Below are 26,029 nucleotides of genomic sequence, written 5' to 3'. Positions count from 1 at the left end.
TGAATATTTTTGGAAGTAGTTTTTAGTTTGTTTTTAGTTTTAGCTATGTTAGGGGGATATCTGTGTGTGCAGGTGACTATTACTGTGCATAATTATTAGGCAACTTAACAAAAAAAATATATATACCCATTTCAATTATTTATTATTACCAGTGAAACCAATATAACATCTCAACATTCACAAATATACATTTCTGACATTCAAAAACAAAACAAAAACAAATCAGTGACCAATATAGCCACCTTTCTTTGCAAGGACACTCAAAAGCCTGCCATCCATGGATTCTGTCAGTGTTTTGATCTGTTCACCATCAACATTGCGTGCAGCAGCAACCACAGCCTCCCAGACACTGTTCAGAGAGGTGTACTGTTTTCCCTCCTTGTAAATCTCACATTTGATGATGGACCACAGGTTCTCAATGGGGTTCAGATCAGGTGAACAAGGAGGCCATGTCATTAGATTTCCTTCTTTTATACCCTTTCTTGCCAGCCACGCTGTGGAGTACTTGGACGCGTGTGATGGAGCATTGTCCTGCATGAAAATCATGTTTTTCTTGAAGGATGCAGACTTCTTCCTGTACCACTGCTTGAAGAAGGTGTCTTCCAGGAACTGGCAGTAGGACTGGGAGTTGAGCTTGACTCCATCCTCAACCCGAAAAGGCCCCACAAGCTCATCTTTGATGATACCAGCCCAAACCAGTACTCCACCTCCACCTTGCTGGCGTCTGAGTCGGACTGGAGCTCTCTGCCCTTTACCAATCCAGCCACGGGCCCATCCATCTGGCCCATCAAGACTCACTCTCATTTCATCAGTGCATAAAACCTTAGAAAAATCAGTCTTGAGATATTTATTGGCCCAGTCTTGACGTTTCAGCTTGTGTGTCTTGTTCAGTGGTGGTCGTCTTTCAGCCTTTCTTACCTTGGCCATGTCTCTGAGTATTGCACACCTTGTGCTTTTGGGCACTCCAGTGATGTTGCAGCTCTGAAATATGGCCAAACTGGTGGCAAGGGGCATCGTGGCAGCTGCACGCTTGACTTTTCTCAGTTCATGGGCAGTTATTTTGCGCCTTGGTTTTTCCACACGCTTCTTGCGACCCTGTTGACTATTTTGAATGAAACGCTTGATTGTTCGATGATCACGCTTCAGAAGCTTTGCAATTTTAAGAGTGCTGCATCCCTCTGCAAGATATCTCACTATTTTTGACTTTTCGGAGCCTGTCAAGTCCTTCTTGTGACCCATTTTGCCAAAGGAAAGGAAGTTGCCTAATAATTATGCACACCTGATATAGGGTGTTGATGTCATTAGACCACACCCCTTCTCATTACAGAGATGCACATCACCTAATATGCTTAATTGGTAGTAGGCTTTCGAGCCTATACAGCTTGGAGTAAGACAACATGCATAAAGAGGATGATGTGGTCAAAATACTCATTTGCCTAATAATTCTGCACTCCCTGTATATTGCTTTAAAAAATCTGCCATAGCTGGAAAAAGTTATAAAAGAAAACGTGGACAGAAACTGCTCTTTTTTCACCTCATTTTCAGTATTCTTTTTATTTTAGCTGTTACTTTCTGTAGGAAAACCTTGAGGGATCTACACAAATGACCCCTTGCTGAATTCAGAATTATGTCTACTTTTCAAAAATGTTTAGCTGTCCGGGATCCAGCATTGGTTTCACACCCATATCTTTTACTAACTGGAAGGAGACTGAAAGCACAAAACAATAGTAAAAATAGGGTATGTCCCAGTGAAATGCCAAAATTGTGTTGAAAAATGTGGTTTTCTGATTCACGTTTGCCTGTTTCTGAAAGCTGGGAAGATGGTGATTTTAGCATTGCAGACCCTTTGTTGATGCCAATTGCAGGGGAAAAACCACATGCTTTCTTCTACAGCACTTTTTTCCCTTTTTTATTATTATTTTTTATAATTTTTTTGCTGTATGTTAGCTGTATTTTGGCTAATGTCTTGGTCTCTTCAGGGGAACCCTCAAACTATGGGTACCTCTAGAATCCCTAGGATGTTGGTAAAAAAGGATGCAAATTTGGGGTGGGTAGCTTATGTGGACAAAAAGTTATAAGGGCCTAAGTGCGAACTACCACAAATAGCCCAAAAAAAGGCTCGCCACCTGAGGGGGAAAAGGCCTGGCAGCGAAGGGGTTAAAAGAAACAGGTATCATTAAACCATCCTTTGAAGTGATTCAGTCCAAGATGAAACTTGAATAAGTCTCTATTCGATCAATGATAAACAACACTGATAAAGTCGTATATTCACATACTGTGAACAGACTGTGTCCTATGGACAAAACCTATGTAGCCTAAAGGACTTAAGTGCCCATTTTAAAGTGAATCGAACATTGACTTGAGTCCATCCATAAAGTTCGAGGTCACACAGTACAGCATTCTTCTGTTATCTTTCTGTTTTTATCATCTGCTGTCTATGCATTTGTGCACCGTTTTAAAGCATTTTTATGTAGATATTGGTATAGTTGTGAAGGATTTTGTGGAGTAGTCTTTTTACCTCCTCTTCTCAAAACAAATATCCACAGACAACTAATATAGTAGTGGACTGAAAATGTGAACCTGTGTCTGTTACTATGTTTTCAACATATGGGACCCAGTGCATGAAAAATATCTTGGCCTTAGTTTTGAGCTTGGAATGCATGTAAGAGTAATACCTGCTATGTACTACAAAGATCACGGATACATACTATATGACAAGTAACTTTTCTTTATGTCTTTTAATGTTAGCATTTTAAACATTGCACTTATTTAATTCATGGTGCAGTTTAGAGAACCTTCAATTTAGTTAGTTTCCTATGAAAGCGTTAATAAATTGTTACTGTTGCAGGTTTTGCAACGTTTTAGGCCATCTGAGAAATGTGTGGTATCAGAAAATCATGAAAATATACGTAGTAAAATGTATACAGTGCCAAGCGTGGGGTCTGAGTACGTATCCACTTTTGATTGCTGTGGAGGCACCTGTGTTCCATTTTAGAGTGCTGGCAGAACACTGTTCTGTTGACATTTAGGCATCAGCCAAGAAATAACTCACCACTCACTCAAGAAATGAATTCACTATACATTTCAAATGACTACTATATGCCACCCAAGCCATTCTTGTAGTTTTAGGGGGTTGGAATAGTTTGAATTGTCACACTTAAAAGAGTGTGATTGTTAGTAGCTGTGTTGTTACTGTAATTGGCAGTGGCAATGAGTGGAGCAAGGTTTAGTGGCCTCCTGACCCTGGCATTTATTTTTTGTATGTGCCTATTTTATACTTATAAAACTAAAGCATTATAATATTTATTATAATAGAGTTTATGTTTTTTTTTGCACAGAATTACATAATTATACTGCTTTATTAGTTGTGTATATATGCATGCTCATCCTCACTTATACAATCTGAAGGAGTTATCTGGAGTTTTCATAGTACATCCACACTAATACAAACTGATCTAAACTTTTTTGAGGAGTACAACTATTTTTTTTAATAAGTGTTTGTTCCTCTTGGGATCCGAGCTAAAGTTTCCAAATAGTTTAGGAATGCCCTAAGTGGTACAACCCAGGAGAGGTTTTATCATTATACAATCTGTATAAGTGTTTAAAAATCTCAGACTTTTTGGTTTTACTTATATAGGCCCTGATTCACAAAGTGATTGCAATCCTAAATTGAATTCGGGTGTGCACGTGCTTCAATAAGTGCTCAGAAACGTAAAATTATAATTATCAGAATCTGATTTGGCCATTATTCCGTGATCAAGTTACATTTGTGAATATGGAAATCTTGCCACTTATGTGGAAATTCACTGTTTGCAAACATAGTTTTAACGTTAGAATTGTGGCTATTCCTGGATTGCAAGTTACTTGTAGTTTCTGGCCCTGAAAAGGGCAAGAGTAAGTGTGTATCTGGTGCAATCTAGAAGCAATACCACATACCTTGCTAGTGTGTCATGTATCAAGAATATCCATTAGTAAAAATATTTCCATTCTAGAGAAAAATACATAAATGTAAGGGCTGACACATTGGCAATGCATTTCCATATACAGAGATTTCCACCTGCTGAAAATTCTCATTTCTAAACATTGTGCATGTGTACACCTCAGGACAATAACTGCCATGCTTTTCTAGGAGCACACACCGAACACTTTCAGGATTCCAGAACAGTCTTAAATGTGCACCAGATGTATTCCTATGGAAGGAAAATGTATGACTTTATAACGTTGCCCCCATATTCTTTAGTAATTGCACCCTATGTTAATTGGAAAACGTTAAATACTTTACTTCATTCACTCCACTTTGACTCATAAAATATGAAGGAGTGTTATCCTGATGAATCACTGGGTGAGGATCAGTCATGTCTGAGGTGGGTTGACCCCCGATGAGGATTTATATTGTAATTAAAGCTTTTTACCAGAAGGCTTGTGCAGCTGCGCATGTATTTTCACTTTGCACATTAATGTAACATTAGGTGTCTTATATTGTAGTTTACTTGAGAGAAAGTTTTTTGTTTGCTTGTGGAAGCAAGGCAGTTCTAGGTTCTTTGTTAGATTATTGAAAAGAATATCGAAATAACACACTTTCATTCTAAAAGAACCAGTTCAGATTTCCACCTAGTGTGTTACATTTAGTATTGCTATGATCGACATTCCCAAGCATATTCTTATGCTAAAATCGATCAGCTGGCAAGCATTTACCTTGTTTCATGCAAGTTAATTTGGTCTTAGACATTATAATTACTACGCCATGTATCCACCACAAAATGTAAACCAATCAGGCTGTATTTGGTGAAAGATTTTTGTATTGAAATATTGTATTGGGAGGTCTCAATATCTATACTCCTGTTCATCGGTGGAAAAATATTTTATATTTTTTGTGAACGTGTTTTGTGATTGTGATTACAATGGGAAACTTGCAATGATGAAGATCATTGTGATCTGTCTAAAATAAATATTAGCATTTTTTATTTAGACGTGTATTTTTGTAGCCATAATAAATACAAAGACACACTGATACAAAAATTTGATTTTTTTTTTTTTTTTTTTGCAGAGGCTCAGGCTGTTCTCCTTTCCGACACTCTAGTATTTCTTCAAGAGAAAGATCAGAAATATGTGTTTGCCTCATTGGTAAGATTGTTTTTTCATTTCATGAGTTTGTACCTGATTTGTTTGTAACTCAAACTGGTCCAGCTTTTAAGACGCTAGACCGAGAACGATACTGTGGCTGAAAACATCAGTTTGTTTTCAACATTCCGACCACAGATTCTCAAGGAAAAATAAAGTTTTTAAAAGTTGCTAGGATTTAGTGAAATTACTGTGTCTCAAAATTACCTATATAGCCTATGGCAGTGATTCTGTTTTGTCCTTCTTGCTTGCTTCTGCTTAAGAGAACACCTAAATGCAAACATATTTATCTTTTTGAATCTTTTAAAAAAAAAAAGTAACATACTAGGCAAAGGATAAGCAAAATAAGCACGTCAACACCTAAATGCTATGACAAGATCACTGCCACCCATAATATAGCTCCCAACCGAAGTGCCATTAGCACTGTTAGGCCATGCTAACAGAAGAAGGATACAGCGTCAGTTTCTATTTCCTGTCTTTAGAAACATTTACACTATGTGGAGTTTATGAAAAATAAGATGCTACCACCCTGTCTATACAGGCAGAACCAACCTAAAGATTTATGGTGCCCTGGGCCCAGCCATATTTTGGGACCCTCTATTTAGAGTGCTTAACTGCAAAAACAACATTCTGAGTGGGTTCTTGCAACTGATTAGTACCTGTGTGCAAAAAATTGGATATATCATTCGCAGACAGTATTTGCACATATTTTATGCATATTAGCCCTCACGTACAATTTCCATTGGTAGTTGCCACTACAATCTGGTAGTGCTGTCCTTGTAAACCCAGAAGTGAGCACTAATTGTGCTCACCTCGTAATAGGTGACCACATAGGAGCATGCATTAATTGCGTTTGCACTTATTTTCTTTACACTTACACTTCTGGGTTTAAATGTGGCAGTTCTAATTAGGGATAGATATCACATAGACATAGAAAATAGACTTGAGTGGCAGCCCAGTCACACAGAGAAAAAGCCTATAAATGCAGCTGCTTAGTCCTTATATATTATTAAATTCGTTTTAGAAAAAGGAGGGTCATAATTCAGCTTTTTCAGGAACATTTTATCTTAACGTTTGAGCTGTAAACCTTTCTCAGTCAAAGTTGTGTATGTTTGTTTGGAAGGCTTGCACCTCAGAGGGGCCTTTTGGTTATAGTGATGTGTTGTGGATGTGCTTAGCTACAATTATTTTGCTTTCAGTAAGTTAATACCCATCTAATAAAAACCTTACACTGTAGTGTACATAATGGTTGTAGGGCAGATATGTGCAGGCAAGGATTTTGAAGGTCCTTAAGAAAGAAGGTTACCATAATGGCATGCATGCGTCAGGTCTCTTGTTCCCATCCCCGAAGGGGTTGTAATTTTAGAGTTAGTTGTGTTAACACAGATGTTAACGGCTTTACCTTCAGTGGGCATATCCATCACCTATGTTAATGAAAATAACTTTAAGATTTAAGTGCAGTCCCACATGTCAAAAATATCTTAATACACGCAGCGAAACTATCCTACAGGCTACATAACCTCAGGCTACATAACCTCACAGGCAGTGATCTCTACAGATATCTTATAGGTTCAGACATTAGAGCTGCCTCTTAAGTTACATGTAAAGCCCAGACTTTAGCAATCTAATATTACAGATCTGTCATGCTGTGAACAATAAACCTATTTCTCAGATTAGAGTTCTTACAGATTGTGCTCTAACACCAAAGATCTATCAATCCAGTTATAATCAGGTTACACAGATCTCACAAGCTTAGCCTTTGGTAAGTAAAACTAACCCTTTGGATACACACATACAGGATTGTTCAACAGTCGCTCAGATTAGGCAGCTCTTATAGATTCTGCTCTCAGAGTTGAACCTTTCAGTTACACTGATTATGCTGGTTCTTACTTCTGACTTCAGAGATATCCCATATGTTACTCGCCTTTCATGCTTCTTATTCTGTATGTAAACTTACAAATACCTTATTGGGGAAGGTCTCATACAGAGGAACTATCCATATGGTTACACTGATCTCACAGTTTCAGGCTTTGGGAAATAAAGATATTCCTTAGTTTACATATCTTTAAAACTCAAGCAGCAACACCTCTTTTTACCGTGACCGGATAAGCTCAATCTTGAGAACAGTCACTTGGAATACAAAGTGTACAGGATCTGATTTCAGGTAGCAGAATTCTCCCACGTGTTACACAGGTACATCATGCTTCAGGCAGCAATTTATCCTTCAGGTTTCAGAGGTATTCCTTGTAGGCAAAAGTATTATAAAGAAGAATTATCTCACATTATACTGATTTTAAAGACTCAGAATTTTGATATCTTGTATAAACCTTAGGTTATTTTTTGGACCTCGGTGACTAGTTGAAGGGGGTGAAACCAGTTAGCCAGTGCTTAATCCTCTGGTAGCTTGGCACAAAACAGTCAGGCTCAACTTAGAGCCAATGTGTAAAGTATTTATGCAGCACTTCAAACAGTAATAATGTGAAAACACAACACAAGAAAAATCATACGCCAATTTAGTAAAATAGAGCAAAATATAATACATTATTTGAGACCAAAACAGCAAAACTCCGATCAGTAGAACCAGAGATATTCAGTTTCAAAGTTTTAGGTAAAAACAGTACCTAGAAGCACAAAGCACCAACTGTGGTTATCTGGTCGTGCCAGACCTGGACAAAGTCCCAAGTTCATGCTCACCCCGAGGAGCATGGGCCGGACACGGACTAATTAGACTCGCTGACAAAGTACCTAAAATCCTGGGTTGCGGAGTGTTGCAAGATCCTGTGTCGAGCATAAGTTTCCTGGTATTGATTCTGAGGGGTTGCAGGGTTGTGATGCAGAGTCCTGCGTCGTCAAGGGCCCATCAACAAGGTGCTTCTGGTGCCAAGACCTGCATAGAAGATGTGTCATCCAGCAGCTCTTCCGAGGAAGCTGCAATGCTAGGGCCTGCCTTGGGGATGCATCATGCAGTGACTGCTACGAAGCAGAACTGCGAGGAGAAGCATCACACTGCGTCAGTTCTTCCCTGCAGGGACACAGCTGGGTGGCAGAGCACCTTAAAACTGGCTTCCCAGGGTCCAGAACTGGGGTTGGCGCAACTTGGAGGGCAGGACTCACAGCAAGTAGAGTCCAAGTGCTGGTTTCAATATGGTTGGAGCCTGTCTTTGAGACTCAGATCAGGAGGCCAGCCAGCTAGCCCTTGGAGCCTTCTGGGATCAAGATGGAGGTCCAGTTCGTTTTGCCGAGGCAGCAGGCCAGCAGGACAACAGATTAGTAGTCCTTCTTGCAGAGCAACACAGCAGTCCTTCTGAGTATTTCACAGCTCCAGAGGTGTACTGAGGAGTTGAGTTTGAGGGTCCAATCTTTATACCTGGTGTCAGCTAAGAAGTAGGATAAGGTTCTGGAGGTTTCCACCCCCAGAGGTGTTTTGAATTTCCTGCCTCCCTGCCCTGGCCAGAGCCTGTCTGGTGGCACAAAGGACCACTGTCAAACCCTTTGTTAGGCACAAAGCCTTTGTGATATACAAATGTGGCAGGTGACTGCTCTTCCTCCTCATCAAGTCAGGGATGGCCGCTCCTGCCAACACTTATTCCCCCTTTGTCTCACTGTCTGGGAGCAATACACAAAGACCTAGTTGTGACCACCCATGATACAGGCTGCAGGCACAAAATGGTTGGGATAAAACTGTGCCAACTTTCTAAAAGTGTCATTTTCAGAATTGTGACTTAAAATTCGACCTTACCATTAAAGAGGGTTTTATGTTATGATTCTTTAGCCACCAGGCTTGATATTCCTACCTGCTCCCAATTTAAAGTTATCACTTAATAAATGTAATAAGGTAATCCAATTTTATCATATGGGAGAGATAGGCCTTGCAGTAGTAAAAAAACAAATTTAAGAGTTTTTCACTACCAGGACATGTAAAACTTAAACACACATGTCCAACTTATTAAATAAACTGCTCCCTTCCCTCCGGACTGTTTAAGGCCCACCCTAATGGTGACTTATGTATATTAAAAAGGAACATTTAGGGCTGGCAAAAGGTTTATTTTGCCAGATGTAAGTGGCAGTTTAAAACTGCCCACATTGACTGCACAGGCAAGTCGGAGACATGTTTAAAAACCCATTTAAATGGATGGGACAAGCAGTGCTGCAGGCCCACTAGTACTATTTAATTTACAGGTCATTGCACATGTAGTACCACTTTACTAGGGACGTATAAGTAAATTAAATATGCCAATTGGGTATAAGCCAATGTTACCATGTATTTAGGTTAGAGCAGAAGCGCTTTAGCACTGGGTTGCAGTGGTAAAGTGTTCAGAGTACTAAAGGCCAATAAAAGCATGCCCAGAAAACAGGAGGGTCAAGGCAAAACGTTTGGGGATGACCCTACTTAAAGGGACAAGCCCAACAGTTATGATCAGGCCTATGACAACTAGCGGTCACTCAGGTTGTAGAAATCTTACAGTCAGTTATCTGCCAGTAAAGCTGCAATTTCGCAGATTGTAAAAGCTTGTGCCTCTGACAGCAGAACTATCTTTCACATCACATTGCTCTGACAGGCTCATGCTTCTATTGGAAACAGTACCTCATGATTTCAAAAATGTTGCAGGTTTTGGCCTGGAGCAATTGAACTATCCTTAGAGAGCCCTTACATTTTCAGGTGTATGAGAGCAAAGTTACGTTTCAGGTTGCGCAACCGTACAGAGCTATACTTGGTTACAGATATGCTACAGGTTAAAATGTATGAAAGGAAAGCTTTCTCCCAGGTGTAATGACCTTACAGACTAAGACCTTTATCAGGAGAGTTGTCTCTCAGGTTTGTGAAGTCATGCAGTTCTTAGGTTTCAGACAGCTGAACTCTCCCAAAGGCTACAGAAGTCTTCCAGGGCCAAGTGTATAAAAGCTAAGCTATGCCCTAAGTGACAGAAACCATTCAGGGTCATGCTTTGGATACCAAACCAATTAAGTAAAATACAGAAATGTTAAAGGCTACGCTCTTATACAGAACCATAGACAAGGTACTGAAATTATTGGAACAAGGGAGAAGCAAGTTATTCTGCAATCTTGACTAAACTATGCTGCAAATAAAGGGCAGCACATATTGGGATAGTATTACTTCATCATTTTGCCTTTTTATTTTACATATATTAGAATTGACTGTGCAGATGTTCTAACCCAGTAATAATAATTTAACACTCCAATAATGCAACAGGCATATGAAAGTTGACCGGTCAACTAGTGAAAAGGGTGCAGCAACACATCACTGCATTTTAGTAACTTTTAATGCATTTGAATTTGTTTTCTTAATAAAATCTGCAGATTATGCAGCACATAATGGATTATGTTGCAGATGTGGCATATACATCTTCGGAAAAGCAGGAGCCACAGAATCCCATAATTCCAGTGGGCCTGAACATAGGTTTCTCACATCTTATAGAATCAGAGATTTGAGAGCAAACCTGTTCTGATGGACACAGATAATGTAGTTAAGATACCCCTCAAGTTACCTGAATGTTGCAGTCCCATGGCGACCGATCAGTCCTTCATGTTACTAATCTGGGAAAATATCTAACCTCGTGGGAAGCAGTGTTCTAAGTAACTAAAGAACGTGTTGTAGAACACCATTTTGGTTGTGCAGGCAATAAAAAATTTCATAGTTCAAGTGGCACACTTGCAATACACCCTGACAAAACATTTTAAAAAAACCGCAAACCAATGTCCAACACTTAAGTTGATTTATCCATTGATGGCCTTTAGAAATGTCAGTACTTTCAAAGAATTCGCACTGCCATACTGCCTGGGTCAGATACAAGGACCAGGTTAGTTCCAGTGTAAAATGTACCTTCTGGCTTAGAAACTGGAGAAAAGGTGGTCGTCGATAGGTTAAACTACAAGCTGGATCCAAAACGGGCCTCGATGATGGTGGGTTGCTGAAGAGTGCTGTCTCTACGTGGTTGTCAACAAAAGTTGAAAAGTTCCTAGACGGCTAAGTCCGTGCCTGGGATAGTTATGGCATTGATTGAATGCTGTTTGGTGTCTGCCCTGATGAAGCCTTCCAAGTTTCTAAGTTCAGAATTGGAAACATTTCTAGAAGTCAGCTGTCTTTTAGCGGGGCAGACCAGCAAGCTGACGCCAGCTGGCAATTCGATGGCTGTGTCTCCAATAGTGATCCCGGTCTCCATCAGTTCTCCTACAGAAAGTTGGCAAAATTTTCTAAGTCCCACTACTTACAGTTTGGGGACAGGAGGATTCTTTTCTTAACACCAGCTATGGGCCCAGGACTGGGGATTAGCACTTAGGGACTATAGCTCGCTTCAGCAGGGTCCAGGGCCAGATACTGTCAAATTGGTTCTGCTGGGCAGTTGCAGAGAGAGAGAGGATGCTGGAAGCTTGTTGTTTCCAGGCTCAACGGGAGTCAGTCATCTGATCCATGGAGTAACTTGTGGGGTCTTGAGTTCAAAGCAAGGGGGTCTGGTTTTCATTCAGGTTCTTCACACAGCAGTGCAGCCCTTCTTCTGATTCCTGACATGTCCAGGAGTATCCGGAGGAGATGTCTGTAAAGTCAATTTTTATGCCCAGTATTAGCCTGTGGGTGGTGGGCTAGCCTAACTGAGCCTGTCCTTAGTTCCTCCAGTCAAACTGGGTGGGGTGCCAACCTGAATAGAGAAAGAGGAGACAGGCATAGGTGTGAGCTTCATATGTCAGTGACCAGGCACTGCCCCAAACTCAAGTTCTGTGTTAACTACAGGGGGTTCAACCTAGTGACCAAAATTGATGCAAGCCCATCCCCTGAGCTGATAAGCTAATAGCAGTTTGAGGGCTGCCAAGTTCCTGAGCACATTTGACCTCACTTCAGGATCCTGACGGATTGTCTTAACTGAGGGGGCATGACTAAGGGGCTGTGTTATCACAGTTGAATGAGGAGCACCTAGACCAACCCGTAGCCTTCATCAGTAGAAGATTACTCCCCAGGGAACAGAGGTGGAATGCTATTGAAAGGAAAGCCTTTGCTGTGGTCTGGGCACTGAAGAATCTTAGACCATACCTGTTTGTGACTCACTTCCTGGTTTTTAAAGGCCCTTCAGATACTCATGCAAATGAGGGAAGAGAACCCCAAACTGGTCCACCTCCCTACAGGGAATGGACTTTACAGTGCAACACCATCCTAAGTCAGACTACTCCAATGCTGATGGTCTGTCCAGGCACTTTTGCAATAGTGATGAGAACTCCCTGGAGGTTGGGTAACTCCCACCTTTCAGCTAGTATGGAAGGGATGGCAGGCAGACCTGTCAGCCTTAGAGTGGTCTTCCCCCAGACTTTTTGCCTTCAGCCCTCCTGTTTTTCTGAATATGTTTTTGTTGGCCTTAGGACTCTCTGCACTTTACCACTTCTAAAGTACTTGTGTACACACTCCCTAAACATGGTAAAATGTGGCTTACACCTGATTGGCACATTTAATTTACTCATATGTCGCTAGTAAAATTATATACCACATACCCCTTGCTACTAGTGGGCCTGCAGAACTTATTGTGCTACCCACTTAAGTAGCCCTTTGAAATTCAGGAAGGCTCTGGGCATAGCCCCACCAAGCCTTACTGGCAACTGATATGTCCTTCTCTCCACATTCAGAGCCCTTTGTCCACTGTCTGGGAGCAATACACATCTCATTACCGGGCGCTATCCATATTAAGGGACAGCTGGTCACTAGCAGGAAAGCCTTTTGGTTTTTAGGCAGGAAAATGCCAACTTTCTCAAAGTGTAATTTCCAAAATAGTAATATAAATTCCAACTCAACTGTTAAGTTAGATTACCATACAAATGAGTCATTTAACTATTTTTCTAAGTATGCCCAATTTGAATTTAGCACTTATGAAAGATAATAGTGTAAATCAGTATTAACCTATGGGAGAGCGAGCCTTGTGAAAGTGAAAAATGACTTTGGACGACTTTCATTGCCAGGGATTGTAAAAACTTAGATATACACATCCTACTTTCTAAATACCAGTCAACATAGAGGAACAGGATGTAGGAAGTTGGCTCTGTATATATTATCTCACAGTGAGAGATAGTGTGCACAGAGGTCCCCCCTAGAGGTTGATAGTGGCAATAATAGATAATACTAATGCTCTATTTGTGGTAGTGTGGTCGCGCAGTTAGGCTTATCAGAGGGTAGTGTTAAGCATTTGTTGTACACACACAGGCAATAAATGAGAACACACACAAAAATCAACAGTTCCTGGGGGAGGTAAGTACAAGTTGGTTTATCAGATAAGTAAAGCACTTACAAGTTCAGTCTCCGGGGCATAGGCAGCCCACCGTTGGGGGTTCACGTTAACCCCAAACACCCAGCACCAGCAACACAGGGCTGGTCAGGTGCAGAGGTCAAAGTAGGGCTCAAATACCATAGGCGCCTATGGAAACTAGGGGTGCTCCAGTTCCAGTCTGCCAGCAGGTAAGTACCTGTGTCTTTGGGGAGCAGACCAGGGGTGTTTTGTAGAGCACAGGGGGGGGAGTCACAAACAGGCACATAAAATACACCCTCAGCGGCACAGGGGCAGCTGGGTGCAGTGTGCGAAGTAGGTGTCGGGTTTTAAGATTGATATCAATGGAGAGACCGGGGGTCACTCTGGCGATGCAGGCAGGGCACAGGGGGGCTTCTCGGGCCAACCACCAACTGGGCAAGGATGAGGACTGCCTGATGGTCACTCCTGCACTGGTAGTTGGTTTCTCTCTGGCCTGGGGGCTGCAGGTGCAGTTCTTCTTCCAGGCGTTGGGTTCTATGTTACCGGGCAGTCACGGTCAGGGGGAGCCTCTGGATTCTGTTTCTGCAGGCATCACTGTGGGGGTGCAGGAAGGTCGTCTCAGGGTGTCCACGTCGTTGGAGTCGCCTGGGGGTCCTCTGCAGTGATGGTTCTTCTGGACACGAGCAGGGGGCGTTGGGTGCAGAGTGTTGGGGACTCACGCTTCCGGAGTGAGACTGGAGTCCCTTTAAAGATGTTTGGACAGAGCCGCTTTCCACAGGAGTTTTATGGTCTTTTGGTTGCAGGGCAGTCCTCTGCGTCCTCAGAGGTCTCTGGCCCGCTGGATGCGTCGCTGTGCAGGTTCTTTGAGTCTGGAGACAGGCTGGTAGGGCTTGGGCCAAAGTTGGTTGTTGTCTCCGTCGTCTCTGCGGGGCTTTCAGGTCAGCAGTCGTCCTTCTTGTTGTAGGTCGTAAGGAATCTGGTTTCCTGGGTTCAGGGTCGCCCTTAAATACTCAATTTAGAGTGTGTTTAGGTCTGGGGGCAGTAGCCAATGGCTACTCTCCTTGAGGGTGGCTACACCCTCTTTGTGCCTCCTCCCTGTGGGCAGGGGGTTCATCTCTAATCCTATTGGGGGGAATCCTCCAAAACAAGAGGAGTATTTCCTAAGGCAGGGGTCACCTCAGCTCAGGACACCTTAGGGGCTGTCCTGGCTGGAGGGTGACTCCTCCTTGTTTTTCTCATTATCTCCTCTGGACTTGCCGCCAAAAGTGGGGGTTGTGTCCGGGGGGTGGGCATCTCCACTACCTGGAGTGCCCTGGGGCGCTATAACACCAGGCTTGAGCCTTTGAGGCTCACCGTCAGGTGTTACAGTTCCTGCAGGGGGAGGTGTGAAGCACCTCCACCCTGTGCAGGCTTTGTTCCTGGCCACAGAGTGCACAAAGGCACTCACCCCATGTGGCTAGAAAACCGTCTGGATGTGGCAGGCTGGCAGAACTGGTATACAGGGGGCATCTCGAAGATGGCCTCTGTGTGCATTTCTCAGTAAATCCCACACTGGCATCAGTTTGGATTTATAATGCTGAGAAGTTTGATACCAAACTTCCCAGTATTCAATGTAGCCATTATGGACCTGTGGAGTTCTTGTTTGACAAACTCCCAGACCATTTACTCTTCATGGCTACCCTGCACTTACAATGTTTAAGAATTGGCTTAGACACTGTAGGGGCATAGTGCTCATGCAGCTATGCCCTCACCTATGGTATAGTGCACTCTGCCTTAGGGCTGTAAGGCCTGCTAGAGGGGTGACTTACCTGTGCCACAGGCAGTGGGTTGTGGGCATGGCACTCTGAGGGGAGTGCCATGTCGACTTAGTCTTTTTCTCCCCACCAGCACACACAAGCTGTGAGGCAGTGTGCATGTGCTGAGTGAGGGGTCCCCAGGGTGGCATAATACATGCTGCAGCCCTTAGTGACCTTCCCTGGCCACAGGGCCCTTTATACCAGGGGTACCATTTACATGGGACTTATCTGTGTGCCAGGCTGTGCCAATTGTGCAGACAAAGGAACAGTGTAGGGAAAGAACACTGGTGCTGGGGCCTGGTTAGCAGGGTCCCAGCACACTTTAAATCATAACTAGAATCAGCAAAAGGTTAGGTGGTAACCATGCCAACAGTGGCATTTTCCTACACAGGAGAATGAGGAACTAGAGGGAGATTGGAAGAGGAGGCGGAAACTGGTATACGGGTTGCACAAGACACATGTAAGGAGGCGACCAGGAGAAGGGTACAGGTCTGAGAGGCAAAGGGCATAGGAGGGGGGAGGTGGAAGAGGATGGCAAAAGAGGGAGTAGAATGGTGCGAAATGTAGGGCGACAGATCAAGATCAGCTGCGTTTCGGGAGAGGAGAAGGATGCAAAAAGAATATGGGAAAGGTCGGTGGAGGGAGAAGACACAGGATGGAAGAAGAGGCTGGACAGATAGGCATTAGGGATCTGGGTGGGCTGAAATCAGTGGATACAAGGAGACAGGGCATAAGGACACAAGCACAGCCATGGGTAAATAATTGAGTCAGATGCATTCTGAGGAGATGGGTCATTAGGTGGTAGTGGAAGGACCGAAGGATAGGTTTGGTTGTGATGGGCCACAGGAAGAGAGTTCAAAGAGAGAGTTTTGCCTCTATTGAAAGACTGTTGGAGTGGGGAATTGGGAATTTTCAGTAGAAGTTTGTGTTTGATTGTGAGGACTCACATACCCCCAGATAGATTAAAGAGTCTAGTCAGGTAAGGAGGTTAATTAGAGTGTACTGCTTCGTAGGCTATGAATCCCAGCTTACATTTTAATATTGCCTCTGTTGGAAGCCAGTATAACTTAATTAAGTTTGGTGTGATGTGAAGTCTTGACTTTCCAATGCAAGAGATATTTAAGAGGTAGAAGGGCAGAATGAGAGACACCCACAAAACTGAAATTGCGTGACAAAAATGAGTGTGTGATAGGCAGTTTTTAAAAGAGAAGCAGGCAAAATCAGCTTTATTTTTCAGTGCCTAGTGGTGAAGGGGAAAGTTTGCCATTTTGGTGGTAAAGATGGAAGTTTGCTACTTTGATGTGGTGGTAGTCATAGATGGGGAAGAATCTCACAAGATCCAGCCAGACAAAGCAGCGAGTAAAATGAGTGAGAGAGAGATCTGCCATATTTAGGTGCTTCAAGAGATGAGGGTTGAAGGACTTTTTGTATATGGGCGAGTACAGGATTCTGTCTTTTTGGGATTGATAGTTAAAACTTTGATGTCACTCCTTTAATACTCCCAGGAACCGTTAAGATGATAAAAATGACCAGCAGTGTTGAGGTTTTCAGGTAGATTTGGGTGTCACCTGTATTGGTGGATACAGACTTCTGTTCCTTTGCATATTTCAGAAAGGAGTGACAGCTATAGGCTAGAGAGCAGGGGACAGAAGGGAGCTGAATCAGAAACTTTGCCTTCCACATTTACAATTTTAGATTGAAGAGAAAAGAGGTTAACCACTTGTACGATTTTTGTAATCACACAACTGTATTTTTTATGATCAGCTGTGTCAAATGCTGAAGTAAATTCTAGCAGAGTGAATAGGCAGAAATCACCCCGGTCCACTCTGTGGTTATCGTCTAGAACTTTTAGTGGTGCAGATTTGAATCCATACCCATCCCAAATCCCAATTGATGAACAGTAAGATGCCATAATTAATACGGTTGGTCACTTGTAGAGGGATATATTTTTTTATGGTCTTACCTACCCAAGGAAGATTAGAGATTGGGCGGGCTTTTGCTGGCAGTTTAGGTTATTTGAGGATAGGGTCGTTGAGAGACTATAACAGTCCTTGATTGATGGATGTGTGGATGATTTTGCCTCAACCCTCAACAAAGTAAGAAAAGTGTGCCTTGATGAAGAATGATGATATTTGGTAATAGAAGTAAGTGATTGTTGTTAAGCTTTTGATGATAATGTTGACATCTTTGTGAGTGACTGGCCTTAAGAGGTTCGACATATTTGCAGTCTCTTAGAAATAACTTAGATGGGAGTGCCAATGGAGAGGATGTTTTAGGTGAAAAGTCTGTGAAAGGTTTGCATTTCTTGGAGGAGGTGGTAGGAGAGTTTCCGGAAGGCTGGAAATGTAGAAAGGAATAAATTACACACACGATTTGATCAGTTTGAGAAAGATTAATTTCCAAATAATGAAAATTAGATTTGACCAGTGAGATGCTTAGTTTGTTGTTCCTTCTCAGAGCTTTGGGTTTTGTGCACAAAATTATTGATTTAGAACGTCTCTACTCCCTTTTACGCATGTGACTATCTCATCTTAGGGCGTTTAGATTGGGGAAAAATTATGGTTGGGAAGGTTTAAGACGCAGGTGTGGTAGTTTCAAAGGAGTTACTCTGTCTACAGCCTGAGACATGGTTTGGAGTCGAGCATGGAGTTGATGTTGTCATTTTGAGGGAGAGAATGTAATTTAGGTTATGTTCTTGAGGTTTAGAGAAGTTCTTTAATGAACGGTCCCATATTTCTATAAGCTAGTGAGAAGAGGCAGTGGAGGGATAGGGGAGAATGAGTAGAAAGGTAGCAGAGTAATGATTAGACCAGTCCATCTCGAGTGGATCACTGCAGTGCATTGTGGCAGGATAAGCAATGATGATGTCAAGGATATATCCTTTGCTGTTGGCAGGAAGAACAGAACACTGCTTCAGTTTTTGCAGTTAAAAGAAAAAGTTTGAGGAATTAAAAAGTATGCATTTTTTATTGCCCTGGTCGCTGTTTAAATCACCAAGGTAAGTGTTGTTCACTAAGCACGGCTTCAAAGAAGCAGTGTATTCAGCAGTTTGAGGCTTATAGGTGGTAAATTGTGTGCAAGACGTAATCGTTTCCGCGCAAAATCTGAATCACACCTTTGGGACACTCAGAGACAAACAATGATAACGTTGGGGCTTTAGAGCAGTTGAGAGGTCTTTATGCAGTGACGTCTCTATCACCACTAAGCTTGGATAGCCTGTTCTTACAAATTATCATGTGAGCAAAAGTCTAGGAGGGGGTGAAGAAATAGTTCAACCATGGTTTTGTGAAGGAAAGGAGATTCAGATCATTAGAAGTAGCAATATCTGCGACATAGTGAGGTGAGTATTTTGGAGAAATGGGGTTATAAAAGCATGCATGTGAGTATGAAGGCGGTTTGGTAGTGGGAGAATGTGTAGGGATTGAGTATAGTAGACAAATGTGAATGAGGCTAACAGAGGGAGTTCTGGAATTATGAGCAAGCCAAGGGGCACAAGATATTAATGGATGGAACCGGATGTTACTTTCGAAAAAGACAAATGATAGAACAGATCTGAGGAAAAGAGGGAGTGGTACAGGTGAGGAATAATGCTGAAAATGCAGTAAAGTTGACTAATTGCCAAGGCTGCCAGGGGAGTGATCACCTGGCACTGCTGGAATGCACTTCACAGAAAATGTTTTATAGTTGGAAGCGATACAGCGGGGAGAGAAAAAGCATTACAAAGAACTAAAGAGATGGAAGAAGGAAAGGAGCCTGTTGAAGATAATCTGTGTGTGGAAGGGTTGAATTACAGTGAATGAAGTAGCAAGAGCTTCAAGGTCCAGAACGTTCCTCTTTTGCTTGATCACAAAATAAAAACAACCAGCTAATAGGAGTACAAGATATATTTTAGACCATCCTCAAATCTTCTTCTCCCTTTTGTCTTGTTGCTTTTATAGCTAGAGATAGAAAATGCCATCTGACCCCACTGTTACTGAAAATGAATATGCCCCTTGGGAGAACCCTTACTACATTCTAGGGGTTTTCTCCGAAAGCTGTACTAAGTGCCGTTCTTACGTCTGAAATTCAGTCAACATGCAGGAGGTTTGTGAGGTTAATATTGGCTTAGTGGATAATCATCCTTAAGATTAGTAGTTTACCTGTACAGTGAAGAGATTAAAGGGCCCTGACAGCACTGCGACAAGATGTGCATCCTCCTAACCCATCCTCTTCTTGTCCTAAAGTTCAGCTCCATCCACAAAGTTAGATGCAGATAAGAATCTGAGAAAGTTAGCAAAGAGTCAAATCAACAATATGTTTCTTTCAGGTCAAGCTCCTTAAAAACACCATAAAATACAAATTGTCTATATGAATGTATAATGATTTACAATATAAGTAAATAAACAACTTTTAAACAATATGTATTAAAAGAATAATGCATGCATGTCCATCGTCACAATCATCTTGAGAAGTTACACAATATGGTATTTCAAACCTTAAGGATTAGTACGACCTTAGAGGAAAAGCTCCAGGCCTAGTGCACTAACTTGAAACCGATACATTAAACCCAGCAAAGTGGGGCATGGCTTGGAAACCAGCAATGGTGGGCGTGTGAGCAGAGAGCTCTGTTCCAGCCTGTCTAAAAATCCTTGTAAATGTAATTGAGACCGGTCCGGAAGGCATCCCCACGCGCCCCCTCTCCTGCGGCTCGCTGCGTTGATGGCAGGCCCCCAGCGGTATGCGGAGAGAGGTGCCGGCGGGGCCCGGCCTGCACAAGGCCAGTGGCGGCACGGTTGGAGATAAGATGGCGAGGAGGGGAGCACAGAAGGCAATCAGAGGTGAGGCATCTGGCCTGAGCGACAGCGGAGGTGCCACCGGGTGGGAGATGACAGAGAAGGAGTACCATGGACCCTATAGAGGCGGCGCCCGGAGGCAAGTGAAGCAGAATTCCTTGCTCAGGAGTAGAGCGGACGGAGTGGCCAGCAGAGGGCTGGGGCTCCACACACACAAGATGAGAGTGGAGCCTGGAGTGCACCGAGCAGACCACCGACAGTTGGGCACCTACTACTGGAAGATTGCCAGGAGATGCTGATGGCGCCATGACCGGCCGGTGAGATGGGGGGGCCTGGATGCTGATGGCACATTTGATCGCAAAGTTGGGCGAAAGTGGGGCCTGAGCTCAACTTACAGCACCAAGGGGAGGATTGTGAAGAGCGGCCATTATCCTGCTAGACACCTGGGGGGCCCTCTGGATTGCTGGTTGATCAGGGGAAAGCGTCTGAATTCAAGGAGGAGGAGCCTAATGTACTTGCTGCATGGGGAAAGACAATTTGGCATTGACTTTGGAGTGAAGGGCGCTGCTGACGAAGACATAGCTGGAATCGCTTTATCCCTTGCCCCCCGTTCTAAACTAAAACAAATGCAGCTGCCCTGGAACAGGATTGGACCTCCCTGGTGCAACAGATTGGGGAGGATACTCAGGACTCCAATGATACATCCATTCATACGCACCTGGATAAAGTGCTTGCTGCCATAGCAAACATCAAACAGACCCTGCAGCACGACATCAGCACCGTATCGGTAGGCCTGGGTCTGTTGCGGGAAGAGTATCACAAACTGGCAGAGAGGGTCAAAATGGTGGAAGCTGTAAAGGAGGAAATTAAACTGGATTAGGCGAAGCTGGCATGCACCGTGAGGGGCCTCGTCAAGAGTATGAAAGTCCTGGGACAACGAGCGGAGGATGCAGAAGGCCGTAATCGCCGCAGTAACATTCGACTAGTGGGGCTGCCAGAGGGGTCAGAGAGCTCTGATATGGTGGATTTTCTAGAACAGTGGCCTCAGCCAGAGGTGGTGCCAGACTGCCTCACTCCCATCTTCGTCCTGGAGAGGGCCCCCAGAGTGCCGGCAAGACCGCTGGCTCTGGGCCTTCCGCCCCAGCCAGTGGTGGTGCTCTTACTACACTTCAAGGATTTGGATGTTATACTCCATAAGGCACGCAACAACGGCCCATTAGCCTTGGGGATCGGAAAAGTGTTGGTGTTCCTGGACTATACTGCAAGAGTACAGGCGCGAAGGGTGTCTTATCAACTGGTGAAGAAGGACCCACAAGAGGAAGGATTTCAATACTCCCTGATGTTCCCGGCAAAATTACAAATTATTCAGGATGGCAACACCCATGTCTGCATCTCACTTGAGGAAGCCTGGGCCTGGATGGATGCCTATATGGCGGGAGCACTGCGCCCAACACCCAACAGCAGGCCTCAGGCTCGGGCTAGGAGGCAAACTAAAGGCAAACAAGCAGGATTCTTCCAGAAAAGACCCTCTCCATCGCAAACGAATAGGGAGAGAGTGGCAGCACTATGGGCCGTGGCGGAAATGGTGGCAGCGAATAGGCCAGGCAACAGATCGGACTACCATCAGGACTCAGGTTCGAGCGTATCTGGCTCTGAGACCTCGCATCCCTTGGAGGAAGACTTGCCGGTTGGGACTCTGCTGACAGCTGAAGATGTAATATGATGACAGGGATGCGGGAATGCCACTCTTGGAGGTACTGAGGGGCTTCCGTCGGTGTGCCTATGACTAAAGGAGCCTGTACTGGGGGTGATGCAAGCAGCGCCAGGGAGCATCGATCCTGAGAAATCGTACGATGTCTGTTAGTGCTAAATGACGCTGGAGTGGAACGTTTCACTGTAACTTCCTTGAATCCCCCTCCTCCACCCTCCGCCCAATAGGAAGATTCACATCCCAGGGAACTGGAAGTGGTAATCTTAAACTACTACATACACCTGACTATGACTGGACTAGATGAATCGGGCCTACACTGACATTCATAACCAGGAATAATAGAGGAATGGGTTCTGTGACTAAGAGATATAACATTCACAGATACTTAAGACGCCGGGGGCTCAGGTGGTCATGTTGCAGGAGACCCATTTAGTATAGGGTGAAATAGCAAGACCACGTTGTAGGTGGCATGGCCATATCTACGCCACTTCATATTCGGCCTAATCCCAAGTAGTGCTCATATGGGTGAGGGCAGGGGTCCCGTTTGAAGACATGCATACACTGATCTATAAAGAGGGTCAGTACGTCCTGGTCAAGGGTGCTGCTGGGTAAAGAAATAATTCTAGGCTCTATTTATGCTTCCAACCAGGATCAGGTGCAGTTTTTTAGTGAGTTGTCGAATCCCTTGGCCACCATGGGGGCTGGTAGTCTGTTCCTAGAAAGCGACTTCAATTGCGTACCAAACATGGAACTGGTTAGATTTATCACTCCATTGCTGGGGGCCCCGGCAGTGGCTGGCCCATTGAGATCTCCTAGAGATATGGAGAGCGTATTACGCCCACACTCGAGAGTACTCCTATTCTTTGGCAGTTTACAAATTACACACTAGTTTGGATATGTTTTTGTGCTCTTCCACAGTGGTCACTCTGCACTACACACACAATACCTGGGGTGCACGTTTTTGGATCACAGCCCACTGTTACTGAAATGTTGGTCCCTCCAGGAAAAGCCAATGATACCCCTCTGGCACCTTAACCCACTGGTACTTGAAGATATCCCCTTTAAGGAGTCCTTACACAAGGCCCTCACAGAGGTTTTTGATCACAGCCAGTGATCAGCCACTAGCGGGTTACTTGAATGGGAGGTCATGACAGTGGTGATCCGATGGTGGGGTCTAGTAAAAAGGGCTTGAGGGAGAACTCAAAGAGCTGGAAGATAGACTGGATAGCCAGCTGGGGACAGAGGAGGGTGTGGCTGATTTACATTAGAGAGTATTAAGGCTGTCTAGATTAAAATGACTACTTAGCGAAGGCACATGATGAGGAAGACTGGGGAGGAAGGATGCTTGCCTGGTTAGCTACCTTCCCAACTAGGGGGAAACCCATTACGCAATTGTTGCGGGATGATGGATTACTAGTATACTCCCCGAGGGAAATCAGTGAGACCTTCCGGAAGTATTATGAACACTTATACAGCCGCACTTGGGATCTTGCTGAGACGGCAGTGACTGACTATCTAAGCCCCATTGTAGGAAGGTAGCCCCTTTCTAGCCTTGTTACCCCCACTTTTGGCCTGTTTGTGAGTAAATGTCAGGGTGTTTTTACTGTCTCACTGGGATCCTGCTAGCCAGGGCCCAGTGCTCATAGTGAAAACCCTATGTTGTCAGTGTGTTTGATATGTGTCACTGGGATCCTGCTAGCCAGGACCCCAGTGCTCATTTGTTTGTGGCCTATATGTGTTCCCTGTGTGGTGCTTAACTGTATCACTGAGGCTCTGCTAACCAGAACCTCAGTGTTTATGCTCTCTCTGCTTTCTATAATTGTCACTGCAGGCTGGTGACTAATTTTACCAATTCTCATTGGCACACTGGTACACCCATATAATTCCCTTGTATATGGTACTTAGGTACCCAGGGTATTGGGGTTCCAGGAGATCCCTATGGGCTGCAGCATTTCTTTTGCCACCCATAGGGAGCTCAGACAATTCTTACACAGGCCTGCCACTGCACCCTGAGTGAAATAACGTCCACGTTATTTCACAGCCATTTTTAACTGCACATAAGTAACTTATAAGTCACCTATATGTCAAACCCTCACTTGGTGAAGGTTGGGTGCCACGTTACTTAGTGTGTGGGCACCCTGGCACTAGCCAAGGTGCCCCCACATCGTTCAGAGCAATTTCCTCTAACTTTGTGAGTGCGGGGACACCATTACACACGTGCACTGCACATAGGTCACTACCTATGTGTAGCGTCACAGTGGTAACTCCGAACATGGCCATGTAACATGTCTAAGATCATGGAATTGTCACCCCAATACCATTCTGGTATTGGGCGGACAATTCCATGATCCCCCGGGTCTCTAGCACAGAACCCGGGTACTGTCAAACTGCCTTTCCGGGGTTTCCACTGCAGCTGCTGCCAACCCCTCAGACAGGATTTTGCCCTCCTGGGGTCTGAACAGCTCTGGCCCAGGAAGGCAGAACAAAGGATTTCCTCTGAGAGAGGGTGTTAAACCCTCTCCCTTTGGAAATCGGTGTGAAGGGCTGGGGAGGAGTAGCCTCCCCCAGCCTCTGGAAATGCTTTGATGGGCACAGATGGTGCCCATCTCTGCATAAGCCTGTCTACACCGGTTCAGTGATCCCCCAGCCCTGCTCTGGCGCGAAACTGTACAAAGGAAAGGGGAGTAACCACTCCCCTGACCAGTACCTCCCAGGGGAGGTGCCCAGAGCTCCTCCAGTGTGTCCCAGACTTCTGCCATCTTGGATTCAGAGGTGTTGGGGGCACACTGGACTGCTCTGAGTGGCCAGTGCCAGCAGGCGACGTCAGAGACCCCTTCTGATTGGTTCTTACCTCTCTTGGTAGCCGAACCTCCTTTTTTGGTAGCCAAACCTCCTTTTCTGGCTATATAGGGTCTCTCCTCTGGGGTATTCTTCAGATAACGAATGGAAGAGCTCACCAGAGTTCCTCTGCACTTCCCTCTTCGACTTCTTCCAAGGATCGACCGCTGACTGCTCCAGGACGCCTGCAAAACCGCAACAAAGTAGCAAGACGACTACCAGCAACATTGTAGCACCTCATCCTGACGGCTTTCTCGACTGTTTCCTGGTGGTGCATGCTCGGAGAGCTGTCTGCCTTCACCCTGCACTGGAAGCCAAGAAGAAATCTCCTGTGGGTCGACGGAATCTTCCCCCTGCTAACGCAGGCACCAAAAGACTGCATCACTGGTCCTCTGGGTCCCCTCTCATCCTGACGAGCGTGGTCCCTGGAACACAGGAGCTGGATCCAAGTGACCCCCACAGTCCAGTGATCCTTCAGTCCAAGTTTGGGGGAGGTAAGTCCTTGCCTCCCCACACCAGACAGCAAACCTGTGTACTGCGTGATTTGCAGCTGCTCCGGCTTCTGTGCACTTCTCCAAGGATTCCTTTGTGCACAGCCTAGCCTGGGTCCCCAGCACTCCGTCCTGCAGTGCTCAACCCTCTGAGTTGGACTCCGATGTTGTGGCACCCTTTTTTTGTGACTCCGGTTTCACAAATCTTCTAAATGCCTGCTCCGGTACGTCTGTGGGTGCTACCTGCTTCTGCGGGGGCTCTCTGAGTTGCTGAGCGCCCCCTCTGTCTCCTCCTCCAAGGGGCGACATCCTGGTCCTTCCTGGTCCCCAGCAGCACCCAAAAACCTCTAACGCGACCCTTGCAGCTAGCAAGGCTTGTTTGCGGTATTTCTGCATGGAAACACTTTTGCAACATCCAGCACGCCGTGGGACATCTTCCATCCAAACGAGAAGTTCCTAGCCCTTTTCGTTGTTGCAGAACCTTCGGCTTCTTCCACCCGGAGGCAGCCCTTTTGCACCTTCATCCGAGGATTCCTGGGCTCCTGCCCCCCCTGGACAGTATTGCAACTCTTGGACTTGGTCCCCTTCCCTTGCAGGTCCTCACGTCCAGGAATCCTTCTTCAGTGTTTTGCTGGTGCTTGTGGTTCTTGCAGAATCCCCCTATCACGACTATTGTGTCTTTCTGGGGTAGTAGGGTAACTTTACTCCTACTTTTCAGGGTCTTAGGGTGGGGTATCATGGACACCCTGACTGTTTTCTTACAGTCCCAGCGACCCTCTACAACCTCCCATAGTTCTGGGGTCCATTCATGATTCGCATTCCACTTTTGGAGTTAATGGTTTGTGTTGCCCTTAGACCTATGTTTGCCTATTGCATCCTATTGTGATTCTACATTGTTTGCACTACTTTTCTTAATGTTACTTACCTGTTTTGGGTTTGTGTACATATAACTTGTGTATATTACTTACCTCCTAAGTGAGGGTATTCTCTGAGATACTTTGGGCATATTGTCATAAAAATAAAGTACCTTTATTTTTAGTAACTCTGAGTATTGTGT

At 44.5% G+C, this 26,029-nt stretch overlaps 1 protein-coding gene across 7 annotated transcripts in view; it reads left to right on the top strand.

The window, feature by feature from the left end:
- AKAP13 (A-kinase anchoring protein 13) overlaps window positions 1-26,029 on the top strand; it is a 1,053,268-nt gene that overhangs the window by 929,153 nt on the left and 98,086 nt on the right. For all 7 annotated transcript variants that reach the window (XM_069222739.1, XM_069222736.1, XM_069222738.1 and 4 more), the window contains one exon: window positions 5,048-5,124. In XM_069222739.1, the coding sequence (XP_069078840.1) occupies window positions 5,048-5,124 (77 nt within the window). The remainder of the gene's footprint in view (window positions 1-5,047; window positions 5,125-26,029) is intronic.

Source organism: Pleurodeles waltl, chromosome 3_1 (genome assembly GCF_031143425.1).
Source record: "Pleurodeles waltl isolate 20211129_DDA chromosome 3_1, aPleWal1.hap1.20221129, whole genome shotgun sequence".
NCBI classification, from domain to species: domain Eukaryota; kingdom Metazoa; phylum Chordata; class Amphibia; order Caudata; family Salamandridae; genus Pleurodeles; species Pleurodeles waltl.
The sequence above is the reverse complement of the archived record's forward strand: the minus strand, read 5'-3'. Positions and strand labels throughout refer to the sequence as shown.